The sequence below is a fragment of the Mesoplodon mirus genome, assembly GCF_964341445.2.
Source record: "Mesoplodon mirus genome assembly, chromosome: 6".
Lineage (NCBI taxonomy): Eukaryota > Metazoa > Chordata > Mammalia > Artiodactyla > Ziphiidae > Mesoplodon > Mesoplodon mirus.
In genome coordinates this window covers 138,293,985-138,315,284 of record NC_138982.1, presented here as the reverse complement: position 1 = coordinate 138,315,284, position 21,300 = coordinate 138,293,985, and the positions used below count along the sequence as shown (strand labels likewise).

Below are 21,300 nucleotides of genomic sequence, written 5' to 3'. Positions count from 1 at the left end.
AGGCTTAAATTAAGCAGGTTCCCGTGGCAGCTTGAAATACAGCAGATCTCCCTTGGAGGGTATCTCTGGAACCGACCGAACATTTTGGAGGCCACCTGTGCAACTGCCTGACTCACTACAGAAAGATCAGAAAACAGAAGTCAGGGGCGGGCTCCATTCCCTACTCACCCTAATCCCAGCATCACTGCTTATCAGATGCACAACTGAGGGCAAAGCACTCACTCTTCTCTACACCCCAATGTCCTCATCTGTAATCTGGGAATAATAATAGTACCCACCTTGTAGGTGAGGACTAAATGTGCCAATAAACGAAGCGTGCTTGGATGATGCCTGGCTTCGTGTTTCCAACTGAGGAAACTACAGCACAGACAGGTTAATGAACTTGCCCAAGGTCCCACAAAGCACCTGAGCAGGGAGCTGAATCCAGGTGATCTGGCTCCCTGTGTCCTGATCTGTTCTGCTCAGCCCGGGCTGCCAGATGCCAGTGTAAGCTCTGAGGCTGCACCTGGCACCAGGGGTGCTCAGCTAAATGAGACACAGCCAGATAATTCTGAGCCACCAGACACAGCAGCCAGAGACTGAGTCGGGATGCTACCAAGAGAGAGTGAACTGTAACCGAGCAGGATCCTATGGGGGCTTTCCTGGGACAGACCCCTCTCCACCATGTCCTCTGCCTGCCTCTTGTTTGTAGAAAAGCTTTAGTCTCCCAGGCCTCCCGAGTCACAAAAGCCTGGCTCAAGAATTAATGATTGCAAGGATGTGAACACATGATGACAAAAGTAGCAGTGGGGTGAGGAAAACTGATAACAATTTAAACAGTAAATTGGCCATGTGGCAGTCACAGAATCTTTAGTTCCTCCCTGAAGTACATAGATAAGTGTCTGAGGCATGTTCCTGGGTTGTTTTACAGATACTAAAGCCCCCACCAAATGGAAGAAGCTAACTGCATGATGACCATGAACAGGCAGCTAGCTCCCAGACCCGCTGCAGCCTGAGGATTCACGATGTTAACTCCTGTGACGCGGCCCTGTTATCTCATCATCAGCCAATCAGAGAACTGTACATGAGCTGTTCAGCCACCCTGCAACTCCCCTCCCTCACCTTACCCTTAAAAACTCTTCCCTGAAACCCGTCGGGGGAGTTCAGGTTTTTCTGAGCATCAGCTGCCCACACTTCTTGTCTGGTGCCTTAAAATAAACCCCCCACTTGCCTTTAACATGACCTGGTGTCAGTAGATTGCCTTTACTGCGTGCAGGCGAGTGGACCCAAGTTTGGTTCGGTAACAGAACTAGAAATGCTCTGGGTTGTGAGCTTCTGCTTTAATAAAGAACTCAAAGACACCTCAACACTTGTTCAAGGCACCACTGAAAGCAGAATGTAAGAGCTAAGCTGTCTTAGTAGAGGTGCTTAAGAGAAACAGGCTGAGGACTTTAGGTACCCTACCTGGAACCCCCAGACACTTTATGTTTGGCTTAAAAAAAAAAAAGGGGGCCAAGGGGAAAACATAAACTGAAAACTACTCACAAAGCTTTTCTTTCCATGAATAGGAAACTTACTCTAATAAACAAACTGGAGATTTCTACTTCCAACTTACTTCTAATGTGGGTTTCTCTGAGCACATTACGTTCGATTATTTATGTATATAACCCTGTACATTTTTACTTTTTGGTGGGACAATACAAGACAAAGGCGATCGTAAACACACAAAGGAAGCTCTCTCACTTTGGTGGTTTTAAAGTAAACGGAAGAAGATCCCTTCGTGGCTCCAAGGAGATCCACGGGTCTCTTTTGAGTCTCCTCCTTTCTGAGAACACTCCAGAGAAGGGCCATGGTGTTAACAATCCGAGGAAGCTCTTCCAGAATGGCATTCTTGGCATTTTTCAAATTGGTAGGGTCACTCACAGCAGCAGTCTAAAAACGAAAACGAACATGTGAGACTCGGCTGTGTCTGCGGTGGCACCATCTCCCTTTCCGCGAGCACGGTGGTGCTGGCGGGATAAAGTCTGGGCTGTAGCACTCTCCAGAGCAAGCCCCACGTGTGGTCTGGAAGTAAAACGCCTCTCTGAGCATTTAAACCCATGATTTTCTTTCAAAGAGGGAGGTCTGCGCATCTGAGGCTCCTCATTACAAACTCTTCCACTCACTCAACCAAAGCACTAGCTGCGTTCTACAATCGAATCCCAGATAGGGTAGAGCAACCAACAGCTGAAACGTCTTCAAACTCCATGAGGCCAAGTAAAAAGTACCCGGAAAAAAGATTACTTTCTATCCCATACTGGTGGAGGGCTGAAGTTGCCCACAGAGAGCGCCAGCAAGAACAAGACCACATTTGCATTACTTACATACATACGTTTGCATGTATATTTGCATACACTTCATTATTTGCATGTGTGTTCATTTGCATGAACATTTGCATACATGTTTGTATTACATACATACATTTCTTATTTGAAATAGACCTAACCCCAATGAAAACAAAACAATATATGAAAACTGTCTCGAACTCAGGAAAAAATGATTTACCTTTTTGTTTTGGTTGGGTTGTTCCAAAAGACAAAAATGACTAATGGTCGTTAGACCTTCCAAAAGAGTGAGTGGATAATCCGGAGAAATGTTTTCCCTCTTGGAGGTTATGCTTTGGTGAAGAAACGAGAAACTGGTTTTGAGAATCTTCAAGAATGAGGCCATAAAGGTTTTTAATCGTACATATAAACACGGAAACCACAGGGATATCACGATCTTAAAACCCGGGGCTCTCATAATGAAATACTATCACGAAAAGGACAGCCATCATTTGTGCTGTTTTTACATTTATACAGTCGTTTTGGAAAAATGTTTTCCAGCTGTTTTAGAATGTCTGTGAAGACCCACATTTTTCTTTCTGTTTTGCAAAACTGATGAAGAGAGACTGACTGGTCCTGTAACACTCATCTAGCCTGGGTAGTCATGTGGAATTGAAAATAAAGGAGCCGAACATTTAGCTCCTGCTTACCCCTTTTTTTTTTTTTTTTTTTTTTTTTTTTTTTTTCCGTACACGGGCCTCGCACTGTTGTGGCCTCTCCCGTTGCGGAGCACAGGCTCCGGACGCACAGGCTCAGCGGCCATGGCTCACGGGCCCAGCCGCTCCGCGGCATATGGGATCCTCCCAGACCGGGGCACGAACCCGTATCCCCTGCATCGGCAGGCGGACTCCCAACCACTGCGCCACCAGGGAGACCCATGCTTACCCCTTTTGACAATGCTGACTAGGCTTTTGATTAGGTTGAAATTATCCTCCAATTGGCTTCTAGGGGAAATCAGCCGTTTGTGACAAAAGCTGTCATGAAAGAAACAGGAACACATCAAAGGGTTCACCGTACCTGATAGAAAGCTTCACCGATTCGCTTTCATACTGCTTGACCAGCTCGTCCAAGTTTTTGCAAATCTGGACGAGGAAGGGGGTCACCGTCCAGCCCAGGGACCTTCCGAAGTATGGCAAGGAGTGTGTGACCAGGCTGACCCAGGCCGGGTGCATGCCGTAGCCGTAGGCCGGCTGCAGGCCCCTCACCACGGCGGACACCAGCAGCCCCTGCGAGGTGAGCCGGTGGGGCTGCACGTACTGCAGGGCGTTGATGGCCTGCTGGAAGTTCAGGGTCTGCCGCCACTCCCGGGACAGGTCCGCCTGGTGTTCCGCCTCCTCGTGCCCCGGCCCCAGGTGGTGCTCCAGGACGATGAGTACCTGCAGCAGCTTCAGCAGCTCAATCTGCAGGGGGTGCTCGCTCCAGATCTGGTCCTGGCCCAGGTTGATGAGATGCTCCTCGAACAGGCTGTCCTCCCGCTGGGCTCGGCCCCGCTCCGCCACGGCCAGTCCGTAGCGCTTCTGGCTTGTGTACATGGACGCGGACAGCGAGAGCAGTACGAACTCCTGGACTCTGCACCTCTGCAGCAGGCTGTGGATGAACTCCACGTTCTTCCCTTCGGCTGACTTGGCCACCGACACCAGCTGTGTCATCATTCTGATCAAAACCTCGACGCTCTTGACCTGCACGTCCCGGTTGCCGAGGACGTCTCGGTGGGAGACCCTCAGGTAACAAGGGTAGTAGCTGCGCAGGAAGCTCAGGCACAGGTAGGTGAGCAGCTCGAGCAGCAGCGAGTGAGGGCACACGTTGGGAGACTGGGTCTGGAGCTTTCCGTAGAAACTCTGGCCGACGAGCGCCTCCTGGTGGCGAGCCAGGAGGTTGGAGACGAGGTTGAGGTGCGCGGTGGAGCTGGTGTCCATGCTGGTCCGGGACACGGCCTCGATGAACTCCTTGGGGTTGGTTTTGAGCACGGCTTCTAGCACGGAGAAGGCGTACAGCACGCGCCGTGAGTCATAGGGCTGCGGGTAGAGCAGGATGTGCTGAAACAGGGCCTCGATCGCCTCCTGCCTCTCCCGCTGCTGCTTCAGCAGCCGGGCCGCGCTCAGGGCCTGGAGCTCCGCGTCCGCCTCCTCGTCGCTGGACAGCGACTCCGACGCCTGGGTCTTGTCCGAGTCCACGCGCGTCAGGCTCCACTTGACAGCGGACTTGAGGCTGGCCGCCGGCTTCGGGGGGCCCTGGGCTGCTGCGGGGAGGGGCGTGCGGCAGAGCTCGCCGCCACGCAGCTCCTGGGGCTCGTGGGAAGGGGAGGAGAAGGACGACGTGTGCTCGCTGTCCGTGGGGCTCGTGTCCGCGGACTCGGTGCGCTCGCTGTCGTCCGCGGTGTCGCAGGCCGACCCGTCCGGCGGGTCTGCACAGCAGGCAAGGTCTTCCTCGCTGGGCTCGCGGCCGGGCGGGTACACCTCGGGCTCCTTCTCCACCTCGGCCCAGATGGCCTCGCGGTCCACGGTGGTGAAGTGGCTCAGGGGCGCGCTCTCTTCACCACCACCCTCCTGAAGCTCGGGTGCGCCCCACGCCTCTTTGAACGAGGTTCGCTTCCTGTTAAACCAACGATGCCAGTCTTCTGAAAATTACAGAACAGACGACTTCAGAAGAGGAGGGTCGGTTATGACAAGTCGGTTCTAGAGTGATCTTTGTCGTAAAGCCAGGCAGAAAGATCAATATTAGTAAAATTCTCCTGTGGGAGGAGGGACAAGATAAATTCTTTGCAACAACGTGGATGGACCTGGAGGGTATTATGCTTAGTGAAACATCAGACAGAAAATCACAAATACTGTATGTTACCGCTTATATGTGGAGTCTAAAAATTAAAACAAGTGAATGAATGTAACAAAACAGAAACAGACTCACAGACATGGAGAACAAACTAGTGGTTACCAGTGGGGTCAGGGTGGCCGAGGGAGACACGGGTAGGGGATTAAGAGGTACAAACTCCTGTGTATACAATAAATAAGCTACCAGGATATACTGTGCAGCATAGGGCATATAACCAATATGTTATAATAACTATAAATGTACTATAACCTTTAAAAACTATGTTGTGCACGTGAAACTTACCTAGTATTGTAAATCAGCTATACCTCAACAAAAAAAATGAAGTGTAAAAACCACAAAATAAAATATAATTCCCCCATGAAACAACAACACTAGAGTCTAGATTACATTACAGATGGAAGGCAGACAAGCAAAGTGAACAGTCTTTTAAAATGTTCAAGAAATTGGATAATTTAGTTACATTGTCATAGGAAATATAAATATCCCGAGTTTAGGGGAAGGGTGATTTAAAAAAAAAAGCCTATCATTTTCTCCCGGGAGTTTCCTTTCAAAAAGGTATCCTACAGATATGTCAGCAGAAGGTCTTCAAAGCTAAAAGGGTATCACAGAAACGTCTTGAATAAAAACAAACTGGAAAGCAAACAAAGCATCCACAGTAAGAGGACTGAAAAAACTCAATCTAAGAAAAAAAAAATGTCATGAAGAACCTAGGGGTAAGACAGGAATAAAGACACAGACCTACTAGAGAATGGACTTGAGGATATGGGGAGGGGGAAGGGTAAGCTGTGACAAAGTGAGAGTGGCATGGACATATGTACACTACCAAATGTAAAATAGATAGCTAGTGGGAAGCAGCCGCAGAGCACAGGGAGATCAGCTCGGTGCTTTGTGACCACCTAGAGGGGTGGGATAGGGAGGGTGGGAGGGAGGGAGATGCAAGAGGGAGGAGATATGGGAACCTATGTATATGTATAACTGATTCACTTTGTTATAAAGCAGAAACTAACACACCATTGTAAAGCAATTATACTCCAATAAGGATGTAAAAACAAACAAACAAACTCATGGCACAGGCATGCCGAGGGCTACTGTTTTTTAAAGATACTTCTACACGTACGATATGGAGCAATGTGTAGAGTATATTAAGTATTGAAGAAAAAAGACCAAGCTGAAGAATCTAGCTGTACAGAATAAGCCCAATTAGGGGAGAGTGTCTATAATATGCAGCTACGAAAAAGTCTGGAATGATAGCTACTGAACCACTAACAGTAAGGCGCTCTATCAGCCGGCATCGCAAGGGACTTTCACTTGCGCTTTTACTTCCTGATTTAAGAATCCAGTTCTTAAAATAAGCACACTAGTCCCTCTGAGATCAGAAAATACACAACACTTTAAAGAGCTCAGGTCTCTTTAAAAAAAAAAAAAAAGGAGTGAAAAGCCAGACGTCTTTGGTACCGCCAAACATTTGTAATAGGCAGCTTTCAGCAAACCTATTCCATGAACACTAAGCCAGGTTAGGGAAGAAGGAAGAATAAGATTTTAGAAATAGAGGAGCTGCCTGGTGTGCACAACAGTATTTACAAAGTAGATTTCTACAGGCTCACAGAGGTAGCACGGAGGGTAAGCAGAACCCTTCTAGTTGTTTCCAGGGAGAGAACGTGGCAGAGAAAACGCATTTTCTCTTACTAGGAAGGTAGCATTAAACGTTAATTAGAGGGGGAAAGCAGGAAGTGCCACGAGACTTTTAAAACCCAATGAGCTGTGGAGTTAAAACTTTCTCCTTAAAGCAAAGGAATGCTTAAAATCTAGCTTCCCTTAATGAAGAGCAAACTTTTAAGAAGGTGCTTAGTTTATACTTCTTTGCATTTTACTTTCTTATAATTGTGGAGTAATAAAATGCCTCTTCTTTGAGAAGGCACCTAAAGGAAAACCAGAAGTTACAGTTTTAGGCAAGGAACCTTGTAAGGAAAGGAAACCACCTTAGGAATCTTTGCTTATTTAGGTGTTAGGCTGCTTTTCTCTGTAAGATAAGACTGTGACAAACACTGAATACTTACAACCCGGTGATCTAAACAAACTAATCAAAGCTTGTAAAACCATCACTTAGAAAACTGCAGGAAGTCATAAAATACACCTATTGTGGGAAGCAATGTTAGATCATAAACTGCTCTAGGTACTAATCACTGAAATTTAATGAACTCATCGGTTTTATTTTAGCCTTTCTTTTCTTCTTCCTACCCATATTCTTTTAAATTTATGTTAAAGAGGGCTTCCCTGGTGGCGCAGTGATTGAGAGTCCGCCTGCCGATGCAGGGGACACGGGTTCGTGTCCTGGTCCGGGAGGATCCCACATGCTGCAGAGCAGCTGGGCCCGTGAGCCATGGCCGCTAAGCTTGCGCGTCCAGAGCCTGTGCTCCGCAACGGGAGAGGCCACAACAGTGAGAGGCCCGCGTACCACAAAAAATAAAATAAGTAAATAAATTTATGTTAAAGATGCCTCTGAAAGTTCTCAGAACCCAAAGGTCTATTTCTTCTGCATTTCTGATTATATGTTAACAGCTGAAAAGAGCCTTGTAGAGAAGATAGAAAAGAAACCACTTACCTTGTTCTTGACAGTTCTGGAGCAGAAATAATTTTTATAAAGTACAACTGAGTAGGTTACATGCAAATTTCAACATTCTTGATCATTCATACCTGGAGGCAACCTCAACTCTCCCGTGCCAGGCCTGAGAAGTGCTAGCCTAGCCAACCCAAACTGCACTTCACGCCAGACCTCAGACTTCTTTCATAAGTGAAGTGTTGGCCTTGGAGACCTGTGGATGGATGGTCTGTTTTTCTCTCCTCCTACCTTAGATGCACTTGAATTGCTTTCTCTAGCAAAAGAACCAAGAATCAGCTATATTTATTGGAACATGGGTTACTAACATTTTCCTTTTTAATATAAAAAAGTCATATTTTTCAGTGAAAACAACAAACCCACTACCTAGCATTTCTAAGTGCTGGTTCATCTGATTCTTAAATTTTAAAAGTCCCCACAAAGTACCTTCATACCTTCTGAATCTGGCAAAACCACCAGGGAGGTCTAAGTGCCTTGACTGCTGCACCAGGCAGCTGGGGTCCAGGTCACCCCTTCCTGCCCCAGGGACAGAGAGCTGGCCTGGCCCCCCACACGGCGTGCTCACCCGTTGAGCTCTCCTGCTTGAGGCAGTGAATGGAGGCCCTCTGGGTCTTGGGCTCGAGCAGGAGTAACAGCACGGGCTCCAAGATGCGGGCCACGTCTCCGAGGGAGAGCGCCCGCACCAGCCAGCCCTGGGCGGTGGCCCCGATGGCGCCGTCTGTGCAGGCCAGGCTGTCGAGCACGACGAACAGGGACCTGTGGGGGGATGTGAACCGTCAGGGTGGCCGGGACGCCCTCGGGGAGCTTCACCCGGCCTGGGCTTCCTGACCCAGGCAGATGAGGACCGTTAACCCTGCTCGCAGCTAGAGTCTCTGGGAGGGGAGCTTTTAAACTCCCGATGCCCAGGCCTCACCCCAAATGGAGGGGGGAGGAGGTATCAGAATCAGCTGGCATCTCTCTAAGGCTGTGTGTCTGACCCCCACATCTAGAGCTCCGGAAATAAGGTGGGGGATTTTCAAAAACCAATGTAGAACAGAATGCACCTACAATACAGTTCACGTCTTCAGCATGTGGTGGAGGGCATCGCAGGCGCACACACCCAGTGTGGCTGCCACCCCAGTCAAGGTCTAGCCCATCTTCATCTCCCTGCCAAGCCCCCTCTCGGGGGGCAGGTTCTAGCAGCTCCTCAGGTGAGTCTGAGGCACGTGAGGCTTTCTCCTCCCTCCAAGGCCAAATTAAGCAAACTCCTCCCAGGTATTCACACCCGTCTGGCCGGAATTCACTTAGGGGATCACAGGAATCATTCACTCTGCATCAAGAACATGGGGTCAGGTTTTCCATCGCACGCATCTCCCTCTCCCCAGCCCGACACACTGACCCGGCACCTCTGCAAAGTGTCCCTTTGCTTTAAGGGTAACTTATAAAAAAGTCCCCCCCTCACCTGTCAAAGGAGCGATTGTGAGATGTCACTCGACTGCCTTGGATCTCTCTCGTCAGGTGCCAGATGACGGAAAATCGAAACAGAGCTTCTAGTCTCATTCCCTTGAATAGGAAAGAAAGGGGAGTGAGGAATCTGATTTCTTAGCAGAACACTGTTCTCAGGGGCAGCAAACCCCATTTAAATAACAAACAAGAGCTCAGCAGAAAGGCAGCAACCCAGGCAGAGATGCTGGAGTCTCATCAGTGCCTGGTGTCCGATGGGGCCCGGAGGAGGGAGGACCCGGGTGCTTGCCTTCCTTGCTCCCACTAACACAGGTGTGCTTTCCGGAGAGTGCGTATTCCAGACTCAGCGTCAGCCCGAGTCTGGGGTCATACCTAGGCCTGTGGCTGAAGGAAAACACAGAGCACAGCCTTCTCATGGCCTTTGGCAGTGCCAGGCTGAATGGCTTAGAGAACAGGACATGACAGCAAAGCAGAGCCAGGGCTTCCAAGGTGACACATTCTCTCTGACTGCCTACTTCACTGAGAGCTCTAGAAGCCCTGCAGGCATCATGGAAGCCTGGGCAGATTTCCCTGGTGAGCCTTAATATGACACAGGGGATGGCTCGTGCTTCTGGAGGCCTTCCCGTTCTGAAATTATTAATGTATTAAAATGTTACTAATGCGGACTTCCCTGGTGGCACAGTGGTTAAGAATCCGCCTGCCAGTGCAGGGGACAGGTGTTCGAGCCCTGGTCTGGGAAGATCCCACATGCCGCGGAGCAACTAAGCACGTGCACCACAGATACTGAGCCTGCGCTCTAGAGCCCGCGAGCCACAACTACTGAGCCCACGTGCCTAGAGCCCATGCTCCGCAACAAGAGAAGCCACCGTGGTGAGAGGCCCGTGTACCAGGGCGAGGAGTGGCCCCTGCTCGCTGCAACTAGAGAATGACTGCGCACAGCAGCGAAGACCCAACACAGCCAAAAAAAAAAAAAATGTTACTAGTGCCATAGGCCTGCCCGTTAATCAGGATGTCCACTGAGCCCCAGAAAGGCTCCGGCCGGCTATAGGTAAGACTGCCTGGGCTCATGGTGTCAGGACCGATGTCAGAGGGAGGTTGTCGGCTGCAAAGCCTCACCTTGTCAGGGTCCAGGAGGGCATGACAGATGATGTCCTCACACACGTTGGCTGTCGGGGCCAGGCAGTGCAGGCGGTAGAACAACTCTACACACGTGATGTGATGCTCCCGGGTCTCCTTGTTCAGCTGATTCCAAAGCACACGAGCCACCCTCTGGACGGAGGGGAGACCGTGTGAACACAGGCAGCTCCCGCCCATTTCCTCCTGGTGGCAGCCCCGTCCCGGCCCCCAGGTACTGGCTTCTGCCTACATTTGTTATGGGAGAATCCTCAATGCACAAAGAACCACCACCACCAAGCAGCACAAAGCGAAGCAAACCTAAACCACATTACAGATCCCTCAGGAGTCATCTGGGCAAGGGCAACGTTATAGGTTAAACTTGGACGTCTGAGACTAGCTCAGAACACTGCAGCTCTTGCCCAGAACTTCACTTTCAGAGGGGAATCATCTGGAAGCAAGAACCTATCAGCTGAGGCATCCTTTCAACAAGCATACACCAAGGCTCCCTACATGCCAGCATTGGGGTTCCAGAGACGCACCCTCTAGGAAGTTTGGTGGATTTGCGGTGGTCGGTGTCCTGAGATAGATACCGTAGGACCTTACCACCTAGGGTTGGCTCAAACTGGCGTTCAGCTTTCATGCCCCAAACTTGTTTGTTCCCATTTCTGTTCACAACGCTGTGGCGGATGCCCTGGCTCACCTTCAGGGCACAAACTGTAACCCACATAGACTCCTTTATCTCCCCAGCCCTGAGCTCAGCGCCTTAAACAGATGAGGTCTGCAAGTGGCTGCAGCCCCTCCCCAAGCCCCAGGGAGCACGGCAGGTGCCTGACCCAACCACGGTGACACTCAAAAGGAGGGCTGGTGCCCACTTCCGGGAGGGGAATTTCTGAAGGCATTCTTCCAGGTCATGGAAAAATATGATGTCTCACAGATTATAACTTTTTATAATGTACATCTTAGATCAAAGAACTTCTTTTGGCTCACTGATTGCTCTTTAACAAAACTGTCTTCTCTGCACAGATCAAATTAACCACTGACTGGTTTGAGCCACTAAGCATTATTTATTTTTTTTATCTAAGGGACCATGATTTCCAATTAACAAGTTACATATAAACTTCTGAGACAAAACTTTCGACTAAGTAAAGCAGTCCCTTTACTTGCAGTCCCTATGGCAAATTTATGCGTAAGATGCTCCACCTGGAAGGTTTAAAGTTTTTTTTGGAGGGTTTCTGAGACTTGATGTGGATCACAAAAACACACCTGCTCCTTCACCTGCCTTAGCCTTCTCAATCCCTATGTTCTGGACATTTTATTCGTGGTTGGCAATCTGCCTTACAACCTAGAAAGGGCAGGGTATTCCTGGGATATCTGACCTTATCCTCATTTGCACTGTGTGCAGAAGGAAAGCTGGTAGGTGAGCCATTCCATGGGAATGAGAAAAAGGCTAGAGGATGTGGAACCAGCCCAACACCTGGAATCCAAGAACGAGGGGCACATCCTGGCTATGTGTGCAGGTTGCTTTACCACTTCTAATTCCAGCATCTCAATGTGGGCAGGTACCAGCCACACTCAGCTCTTGAGAACCTGATGATATGTAACGTACGCTCCCGTGCTTGGCAAGTAGTAGATACTCAGGTATGTAACTAAATCTGAGTCAAAATAAAAATCCAGGCTTTGGAAAGAACTCATAAAAGTATACTTCACACCAAACAAGAGCAAAGTATTGTGTGCCACCAGTTTTACTCTATTAATAGCTTTCCAAGGACTCATGGACTCAATTCTTTCTTTTCTTCTCTGTGCCTGTGAGGTAATTATGTCAAGCTGTGTGATGTACGCAGGACCAGGGAAGATCTGCCCAGTCACTGTGCTTACAGTTGGCACTGTTCCGGGTTCCAAGTTCTACAGATTCAAGATCTTTACTGTGACTCAAGTTTGGTAAGAAGGAGGCAGGGAGAATGAGGAGCAGAAGCTGAAGAGCAGTTAAATCCAGGATCTGCCAGGACCCAACATCGTAAATGGGGCTCGACTGCACAGACTGTGGACCCTCTACCAGCAAAACCACCAGAACCAGTGAAAATTATAAAAAAAAAAATTAAACAGCCAGCCATTTAGAGCTGCTGGAAATTATCCTACGGGCGCTCAAGAGATGAAGAAACACTCAAGAAAGTCTACGAACATTCCAGTACAAATAGCAATCGTCTATGGCACTTGAACCATGACCCCTATCCTCCTCTCAATCAAGCTTGGCTTCGCAGGGTGTGGCCAAGAAGATGGGCGCTCCCTGCTTCCAGCTCCCAGTCAAAGGCTTCTGCATCTCCCTGGGAGGAACAGGCCACCGGCATTTTACTCCTCTGCCATGGAGGCTCTATCCAGGCACAGCAGGCTAAGAATACTGCGGTCCAGATCATTCTTGCTCCAGTTTGCTTGTAAGGGAAAAGTTACATGCTAGGAGAGGAAAAGAGGCACACCCAGAAGACCCGAGGCTAGCACCCTTGCCCAGCACCCTGTAGGGATATCACACCAAGAAAAACAGACAACTGTCCCAGCTCTTCCTGTGCAATAGTATTCAGAGAATTTGCCCAGCGGGAGAGGCAAGCCATAAAACCGAGAGTTGCATAGCTCTCTATAAGGGAAATGAGTTTATTTGGAACAGAGCACAGGTATAGGTTCAAGTCTAGGAGTGCTTTCAAAAACAACAGAGAGGGCTTCCCTGGTGGCACAGTGGTTGGGAGTCCGCCTGCCGATGCAGGGGACATGGGTTCGTGCCCCGGTCCGGGAGGATCCCACATGCCACGGAGCGGCTGGGCCCATGAGCCATGGCCGCTGGGCCTGTGCGTCCGGAGCCTGTGCTCCGCAATGGGAGAGGCCACAACAGTGAGAGGCCCATGCACACCGCAAAAAAAAAAAAAAACTACCTGAGAGAGGAGTGTAAATTTCATTGGCTCAGACTGTGGAGTAATTTATGCCCCAAGGCATGTTGAAAACAATAGAGCAATCAGCCAGTGACTAGTGGAGATTAACATCTGGGTGTGATACCAACAGAGCTTAATAGAGACCAGACAGTCAATGAGAATAGAAAGCAGACAGTCAAGGAGAATCTTGCGAAGATCACTATCATCTCAGACTGGCTGCACATTCCTAAGAGCAGCAGCCAAAGGCCTCACACTGCAGGGGAAACAGACATTACTACAACAGTCAAGTCACTAAACAAACAAAAAAAACAACAGGTCACGGGTGGGGTGGGAGGGAGGTGCCAGAGTACAAATTTACAATATATTACCTAAAATGTCCAGTCTTCAATAAAGATTATAAGACATGCAAAGATACAAGAAAACGTGACCCATACGTTTGGAAGAGGAATAGAGCTATTCAAGAGGGATGTTTCTATATCTCACTGGAATTTAGTATGAATGTGAAGTCAATTCTGATAAGATGTATATGGTAAACCTTAGAGTAACCACTAAAAAAAATAACTCCTAAAATATACTGAAAAAGTCATCAAGGAAATTAAAATTTTACACTGGAAAATATTCACTTAATGAAAAAGAAAGTAGTAAAAGGGAAATAGGTGGAAAAAAGATACGACATATAGAAAACAAGGAATATAATAAAAACCATTGAATTGTGTGCTTTAAATGAATGAATTATACCTAAGTGATGCTGGGGTTTTTTTGTTTTTTTTAAAAAAAGGAAACAAAGCTGAGAGGTGGCCTCAATTACATGACTTGCTTGATAGAGCTCATCTCCAATAGGTGAAAAGCCAGCCCATTTCGAAAGCCTTTCAGAGGACGGGCTGTCAAGACCTAAAAGGACAGTTTAATTCCAGTACCTCCTTCCCACATACAACATCTAAAATGTCTCTTCCTTAGCATCCCCGAATTTGCAGGGCATCTGCTGTCCTGACCACGTGCAGGGGAAATGTGTTCCATCTACAGGCCCCAGTGAGTGGGCTGGTCCCTGTCTATACCACACGATCACTTCCCCCTGGCCTGCATCACTGCTGTGGTCGACTGGACGGCAGAAGGCACCTGACCCAAGGGTGCCCCACGGACTGCCTATTTAATAGCCTTGACCAGTTAGTTCAGAATTGTAAGAAAGTGATGCAACTGTCATTAGCTATGAGAATCAAGCCTGAGGGTCCCGAGGCAGACTGAAGGTCAAGTGGCAACCAAGTTAGGTCCTGGTTGGCAAGGAGAAGTGCAGAGCAAGCAGCCTCGGGACCTGACAGCTTCCCAGGTGAGACCCCGTGAGACCCAGCTGCATTCCACTCCCGCCCTTGGACTCCCATGGGCTCCCCTACCTTTATAATAAACCTTACTTTTCTTTTCATGAGCTAGCTGGAGTACCTTTCAGCTTCTTGCAATCAAATGAGCCCTATACTACCTTATTTTCTTACTGTCCCCCAAAAGATGGACAACACCTGCTCGCCATCTTCAGCAACAATCATTCTTACACTTGACACGAACTAAGTTTTCCTTGAGGCTAAATAACCTCAAAGCCTCTAACCTCACAAATTAGGATGGAGTCTCTTTTTCTGTATATTTAGATAACTTAGGAATTCTGCCAGATGGAGTCTGGTCAGCCTAAAACTGAACGCAAATATTACTGAACCCTTGCTGCGGGGACAGAAACTGTGCCAGGAGCCTGGGCTAGAGAGATGGACAAGGCAGGCAAGGTCTGCAGCCACTCTCACTGGCTGCCACCCAAGGCACCATATTCTTTGTCACCACCGCTACAACTTCTGGGACAACTTCAAATAAAGAGCCTGGGAAAAGGGTCCCAGGGTCCCAGCTACCCTCCTCTGGATGGGAAATACCTGATAGAAGTCTGTTTTCTCTGCGATGACTTTCAATAGTCCTGGAGCAATGGGAGGAACTGTCACCATCTGCAGCTTGCTGAAAAATGGGTTGTGTCCGGAGCTTTTATAGCGTTTCACTTTGTCTTCAATGACAAGTGCTAGGGACAGGGAGTGGTTTATCACTTCGAGCAGGGTGGAGATGGCCACGTCCCGGAGGTAGCCGTCCGTCACACAGCAGCAAATGGTCATCATGGATTTCAGCCAAGGTGGAAAACTGGAATCGCCAGCTTCTGGAAGAAAGCCAACCAGAGAGAACAGAGAGAGACAGACAAAACCTCATGAAACTTGCTCACCAACCTGGGAGCCAGTCTCTAAGACGTTTAGATCCAGGAAGTCACCTGGACAGCAGTGTAATAACCTTCTGGTGGTGACAGGATACGCTGTCCCCATTCAGGGCCAGAGGACAAATGAGACCAAGTCTGGTTTCATGCGCTTGTCAGATTCTTCAAATTCTGCAAAGGTCGGTCTCAGGGCTTTAAAATGATTCAAAATGTTTGTTTTCATATCATTAAAAAAATTTGTAAATATAGTAAAATTTGAGTTAAAAAACTTTTTTTTTTTTTTTTTTGAAATTTACACAGAGTCAAAATCACATTTTTTGGGGGGGCAGAGTTCAAAATGTGTTTTCAAAGCCCTCTTGGTGGTAGGGCACATGACATTAGCTTTAAGAGGCCGAAAATATACTGAAGCTATCAATTCTAAATGCACGTTTCCAAGTATACTGTCATTTGCAGCTCACGAGCCAAGAGACAAATTGCATGGGACGTTTAAGGTAATGACAAGCGGAGAAATCTTCACCCTCTGCTCCCACCTACTTAATCCCTCTTTCTTCTTTTCCACTTTTTCCTCCATCCCCTTTTCCTTTCAAGTGCTCAGTGCCTGCAATGGACTCAGCTGTGTCTGCCCAACATGAACACGTTGAAGCCCTTACTCCCAATGGGATGGTATCTGGAGGTGGGGCTTAGGGAGGTGATTAGGTCTAAATGAGGTCCTGGGTGTGCGGCCTTCAGGATACGACTGGTGCCCTTCTAAGAAGAGACAACAGAGAGAGCCCCCTACCGCTGCCCCCCACCCAGGAGTGAACATACGGTGAGAAGGTGGCAGTCTCTAACCAAGTGGAGAGCTCTCACCAGAAACTGACTATGCTGGCACCCTGATCTCAAACTTCTGGACCCAGAGCCGTGAGAAAATAAACTGCTTTTGGTTAAGCCACCCAGCCTACGGCAGTTCGTTATGGCAGCCCAAGATAAGACGCTGCCTGTTACGGGTTGAACTGTGTCCTCAAAAAAATTCTTATGTTGAAGTCCTAACCCCCTAGAATGTGACCCTCTTGGGAAAAAGGTCATGCAGATGTAACTAATTAAAATGAGGTCAGGGGGAGTTCCCTCGTGGTCCAGTGGTTAGGACTTGGAGCTTTCACTGCCGTGGGCCCAGGTTCGATCCCTGGCTGGGGAAGAGACAAAATCCCGCAAGCTGCGTGGCATGGCCAAATAAATAAATACTGAATAAACTAAAATGAGCAGAGTGGGCCCCAAATCCAATAGAACAGGTGCCTTATAGAAGGGAAATTTGAACACAGACATATACACAGGAAGAACACCATGGAAAGATCAGAGTTGGGCTGCCACAAGCCCAGGAACTACCAGAGGCTAAAGGAGGCTTGAACACATCCTTTCCCAGCACCTTCAGAGGGAGCATGGCCTTGCCAACACGTGGACCTCAGACTTCTGGCCTCCAGACCCATGAGATAATCCATTTCTATTGTTTAAGCCACTTAGTTTGTGACACTTTGTTATGGCAGCCCTAGCAAACTAATATGTAAAGCTTTAAGAGCAGGTCTCACGAAAGAGTCTATTTACTGACTACCATAAGCACCTTTAAAGTGTCAGACTTTTTTTTCTTTCTTTTGTGGCGACGCCCCGTGCCATGTGGGATCCTGGTTCCCCGACCAGGGATGGAACCCGTGCCCCCTGCAGTGGGAGCACGGAGTCTTAACCACTGGACTGCCGGGGAAGTCCCAGAACTTTTGACGGGCTTTGCTAGACACCCTTAGTTTAAAATACAGACCCAGCCTCATCCATTTCCCAGCTGGTGAGACAAAACCAAACCATACAGGCTAACTACAAAACCAGGAAGGAAACAAATGTGGCACACGGTTCCTTCTCGGCCGCTGTGATTTTAGCTCGTCTCTAAACCTCCACTGCCCGAGTCCCACGGCTCCTCCACGGGACTCTAGCCGGTCCGCCCTCTCACCCGGCAGCCGGAAGAGTGCGTCGCAGAGCCGCTCGGTCTCCTCCTGGGACAGGTACACGGGGAAGGTGGCGCAGTCCAGCAGCAGGTGGCAGGCCGCGGCGAAGGCCTCCCTGCAGCCCTCCCTCGAGCTCCCCGGGTCGATGACCACCTGGTCCACGGCCCACTCCTCCTCCCCCTTGCAGCCAGGGCTGCTGGGCAGGGGCGAGGGCGTCTCCAAGCTCTTTGTCTTGAATGGAGACCCTCGCACTGTGAACAGGTCCGAGAGCATCTGCCTGAACTGGGGCCCGCCAAGGGGCTTCGCCTCCCACGAGCTCTTCCTCCCCGAGCCGCTGCCCGCCGTGCCCCGCATCCCACCCTCCTCCCTCGGGCCTGCGGGCTCTGCCGACTTGGTTTCTTCTCCGGATGCCGTCAGCGGTACTCCAAAAATGTTCCTGTGGGCAAAGTTGGCAATTAGCTCCTGGAGGCAAAGAAACGTCCTCTGCATGCTCCCGCCCTTCTTCCAGACGTCGTCTTTGTCCGGAGAAACCCTGGGAACCCTCAGGTGCTCAGAGAGCTCTGGCGACGAAGCACTGAGGCCGATGCCACTGTCTTCAGATTTAAGCGGAGGAAATGGAGCGTCTTCATCGCCAGGAAGCACTGCGTTTGTGCCTAAGATTACTTCACTGTTTTCACCTTTGACTGGACTCTGCAAAACATGGAAGTTTGTACCGTGTATCTCGAAAGACCAAGGGATTCAAACATCAACTGAATCAGGCTACGAAGGCATCCTCCCTGCTTTTCAAAATCACAGTTCTCTACCCGGAGAGGTTCCCTGTGTACACGTGTCTAATGCAATGGAGAGGGCACGCAGGGGGCAGGAGAAAGGCGGCCAGCCCAGCGAGGCGGCTGACCAAGCCCTGTGCTCTTTGGGTGGGCTGGCTTTGAGGCCACTTTATTTATTTAGGCCCTTCAGGGTCCAACAGGGTTATTTAAAAACAGCTTCTGGCAGATGTAAAAATATGAATGAGGAAACTGGGCTGAGTGTAAAATAAAGGCACAAAGGAACGAAATAAGGGGAGACAGCTAGAACAAAGTGTTTACCCCTGTACATGTTTTACACACACACATATATATGCGTATATATATTCTGTGGCTTTTCCAAAAGGATGACACTTCAACCTTTAATGAATCAACCTCTCATACTGTTACTCAGCTCATATAGCATTAAACTGAAAACTTTTCAGCATTTGACCCACTGTGCTCTTTGGGGAAGACTGAGATAGGTATCATGCAATTTTAGAAACATGGTGTTACTTATATTTGTTCACTACACATGCTTCAACTTTATATCTTACATCCTTTTGAGGATATTTTTTTCCAACAGCTTTAAGAGCTAGGAGAAAAGAAAAAAAAAAAAAGACTAACTTAGAGAATGAAGCAACAGTCTGTAATTAGTTTGCAAACTGAGATGCAAGCCCCATCGGGCAGGCATCTGCCCCCAGCACTAACCAACACACACAGCTGTCTTTCAGGAATGCTTCGCTCTTTTAGTCCATTTGCACACCTGTCTGCCATTGCACTGAATGGATTTCAAGGGCAGAATTTTCAAATCCCTAAACAAAGTAGAAAATAAAAATAATTCAAAGACCATGGGCCTGGGGGCTTCCCTGGTGGCGCAGTGGTTGAGAGTCCGCCTGCTGATGCAGGGGACGCGGGTTTGTGCCCCGGTCCGGGAAGATCCCACATGCCGCGGAGCGGCTGGGCCCATGAGCCATGGCCGCTGGGCCTGCATGTCCAGAGCCTGTGCTCCGCAACAGGAGAGGCCACAGCAGTGAGTGGCCCACATACCACAAAAAAAAGAAAAAAAAAAAAAAAAAAAGACCATGGGCCTCAGACTGCTTGTGGAACCATAACTCTTACAGTCTTTTTGGGGGACAATTTGGTAACATCTTTCTAAGGAAAGAAATGGGTTTGACTGCAACCCATTTCTATAAACTGATCCCTGAGAAACACTTGCAGCCCTGAGAACAGGTTGTACGAAGATGCTGACTGCAGCACTGTAACAGTGAAAAACTAGAAATAACCAAAATAACCTCGATAGGGGAAGAGGTGAAGCAATTGTAAAGCCATACCACAGACTCTCATGCAGAAATGAGAAAAGAGTAAGATACCTCTGTGTACACAGATATGCAAAGATTGTCCTCCAAACAGTGTTTGGATGCAAGCCAAAGTGAATCAGAGAATAATGTATGTTATGGGTTGAACTGCGTTCCCTAAAAAGATGTTGAACTCCTAACCTCCAGCATCTGTGAACGGGACCTTATTTGGAAATAGGGTCCTTGCAGATGATCAAGTAAGTGAGGTCATCAGGGTGGGGCCTAATCCAATATGACTGGTGTCCTTATAAAAAGGTGAAATTTGGACACACACATATGCGCACAGGGAAGATGCCGTGTGAAGAGGAAGGCTGCGATTGGGGAGGTGCGTCCATAATCCCAGGAACACCAAAGATCGCCAGTGAAACACCAGAAGACAGGCAAGATGCATGGAATGGAGTCTCCCTCACAGCCTCACAAGGAACCACCCTGCTCACACCTTAATCTCAGACATCTGGCCTCCAGAACTGTGAGACAATAACTTTCTGTTATTTTGTCACCCAGTGTGGCACTTTATTACAGCAGCCCCAGGGACTACTCTCTCACTTATATTAAAAAAAAAAATTACACGTATACAAACATACACATAGAAAGGTCTGGACGGTGAGCTATGTCTAACCATTAGCTTAGTGATGGGCTTCAGCAGGAAGTAGCAGGGCAGAGGGTGAAATGACCGGGGGTTGCTCCTACACTAAAAGTTTTTATGAAGTGTGTGAGGACTTTAGAAGCGTGTTTTAGATATTAACGATATATCTTCTAGTCTTTATCCCTACACGGGAAGGTACAAGGTTCCTTCAGCCCAGAGAACCACTTCGGCTCCTCCCAGCACGTACCAAGCTTCCACTTGCAGGCTCCGTGTCCAGGTAGGAAGGCGGCATCTGGACCTTGCTGAGCACTTTGAAACATGTCTTCAATGCGTGCGTGAGTTCAGGTAGGCTTAGCGCCTCCATTTCCTTGGCCAGAAGCTGCACCAGACAGCCAAGCACCTGAGGGAGGTACTGGGTTTGCACCTCAGAGTAAAGTTCCTGTGAAACAGAGACACGGGTTTAATGTGTAACCAGTAGAAAATTCAAATTTTTTTTACAGCATAAGTTTGTTTCACATTAATTCCCAAATCAGAAAACAAAATAATATCTTTTTGATCTAAATAAATCAATGGACGTTCTTCCTCTTTCAGGTGGCTTTCCTCTTTCTAGCAGAAAATAATCGCCACATTTATTTCTATATTAAAGAAATCAATTTCCTTTGAGAAAATGAGCCAAGGGTGTGACTTTAACTAAGAAATGCATTTACTCTCTGGGACTTCCCTGGCAAGCCAGTGGTTAAGACTCTGTGCTTCCACTGCAGGGGGCACAGGTTCCATCCCTGGTCGGGGAACGAAGATCCCACGTGCCGCGCAACGCGGCCAAATAAATAAATAAAAAATTTAAAAAAGGACATACATTAACTCTCACTCCTAAATAACTGTTGTTATTTAGGATGGATGACACTCAGCTCATCATCTGGTTTCCATAACTTCAGCTCAGCCCACTTACAACTGGCTCAACAGTTATAACCCCTTATATTAAAAGGACCTAAAAGAGACAACATCCAACTACATCTTCCATGCTGAAACACACATGAACACAGTGCTATGTATTTAGGTAAAACTACTTCTTCAGTAAGTTTAGGTTCATAAAAAGGCCAACAACATGAATCAGGATG

General features: G+C 48.3%; 1 protein-coding gene across 8 annotated transcripts in view; it reads right to left on the bottom strand.

Annotated features, from left to right (window-relative positions):
* DOP1B (DOP1 leucine zipper like protein B) overlaps nt 1–21,300 on the bottom strand; it is a 109,563-nt gene that overhangs the window by 35,965 nt on the left and 52,298 nt on the right. For 6 of the 8 annotated variants that reach the window (XR_014294349.1, XM_082624590.1, XM_082624592.1 and 3 more), the window contains exons 13-21: nt 20,430–20,621; nt 17,462–18,146; nt 15,167–15,438; nt 10,348–10,500; nt 9,230–9,330; nt 8,354–8,544; nt 3,360–4,959; nt 2,524–2,635; nt 1,723–1,911 (exon numbers count right to left, since the gene is read on the bottom strand). Coding sequence is in view for 7 of the 8 variants with exons in the window: in XM_082624590.1 (XP_082480716.1) it covers nt 1,723–1,911; nt 2,524–2,635; nt 3,360–4,959; nt 8,354–8,544; nt 9,230–9,330; nt 10,348–10,500; nt 15,167–15,438; nt 17,462–18,146; nt 20,430–20,621 (3,495 nt within the window). In the remaining variant the exon portion in view is untranslated. The remainder of the gene's footprint in view (nt 1–1,722; nt 1,912–2,523; nt 2,636–3,359; nt 4,960–8,353; nt 8,545–9,229; nt 9,331–10,347; nt 10,501–15,166; nt 15,439–17,461; nt 18,147–20,429; nt 20,622–21,300) is intronic. The other 2 variants (XM_082624593.1, XM_082624596.1) reach the window with 1 other exon arrangement.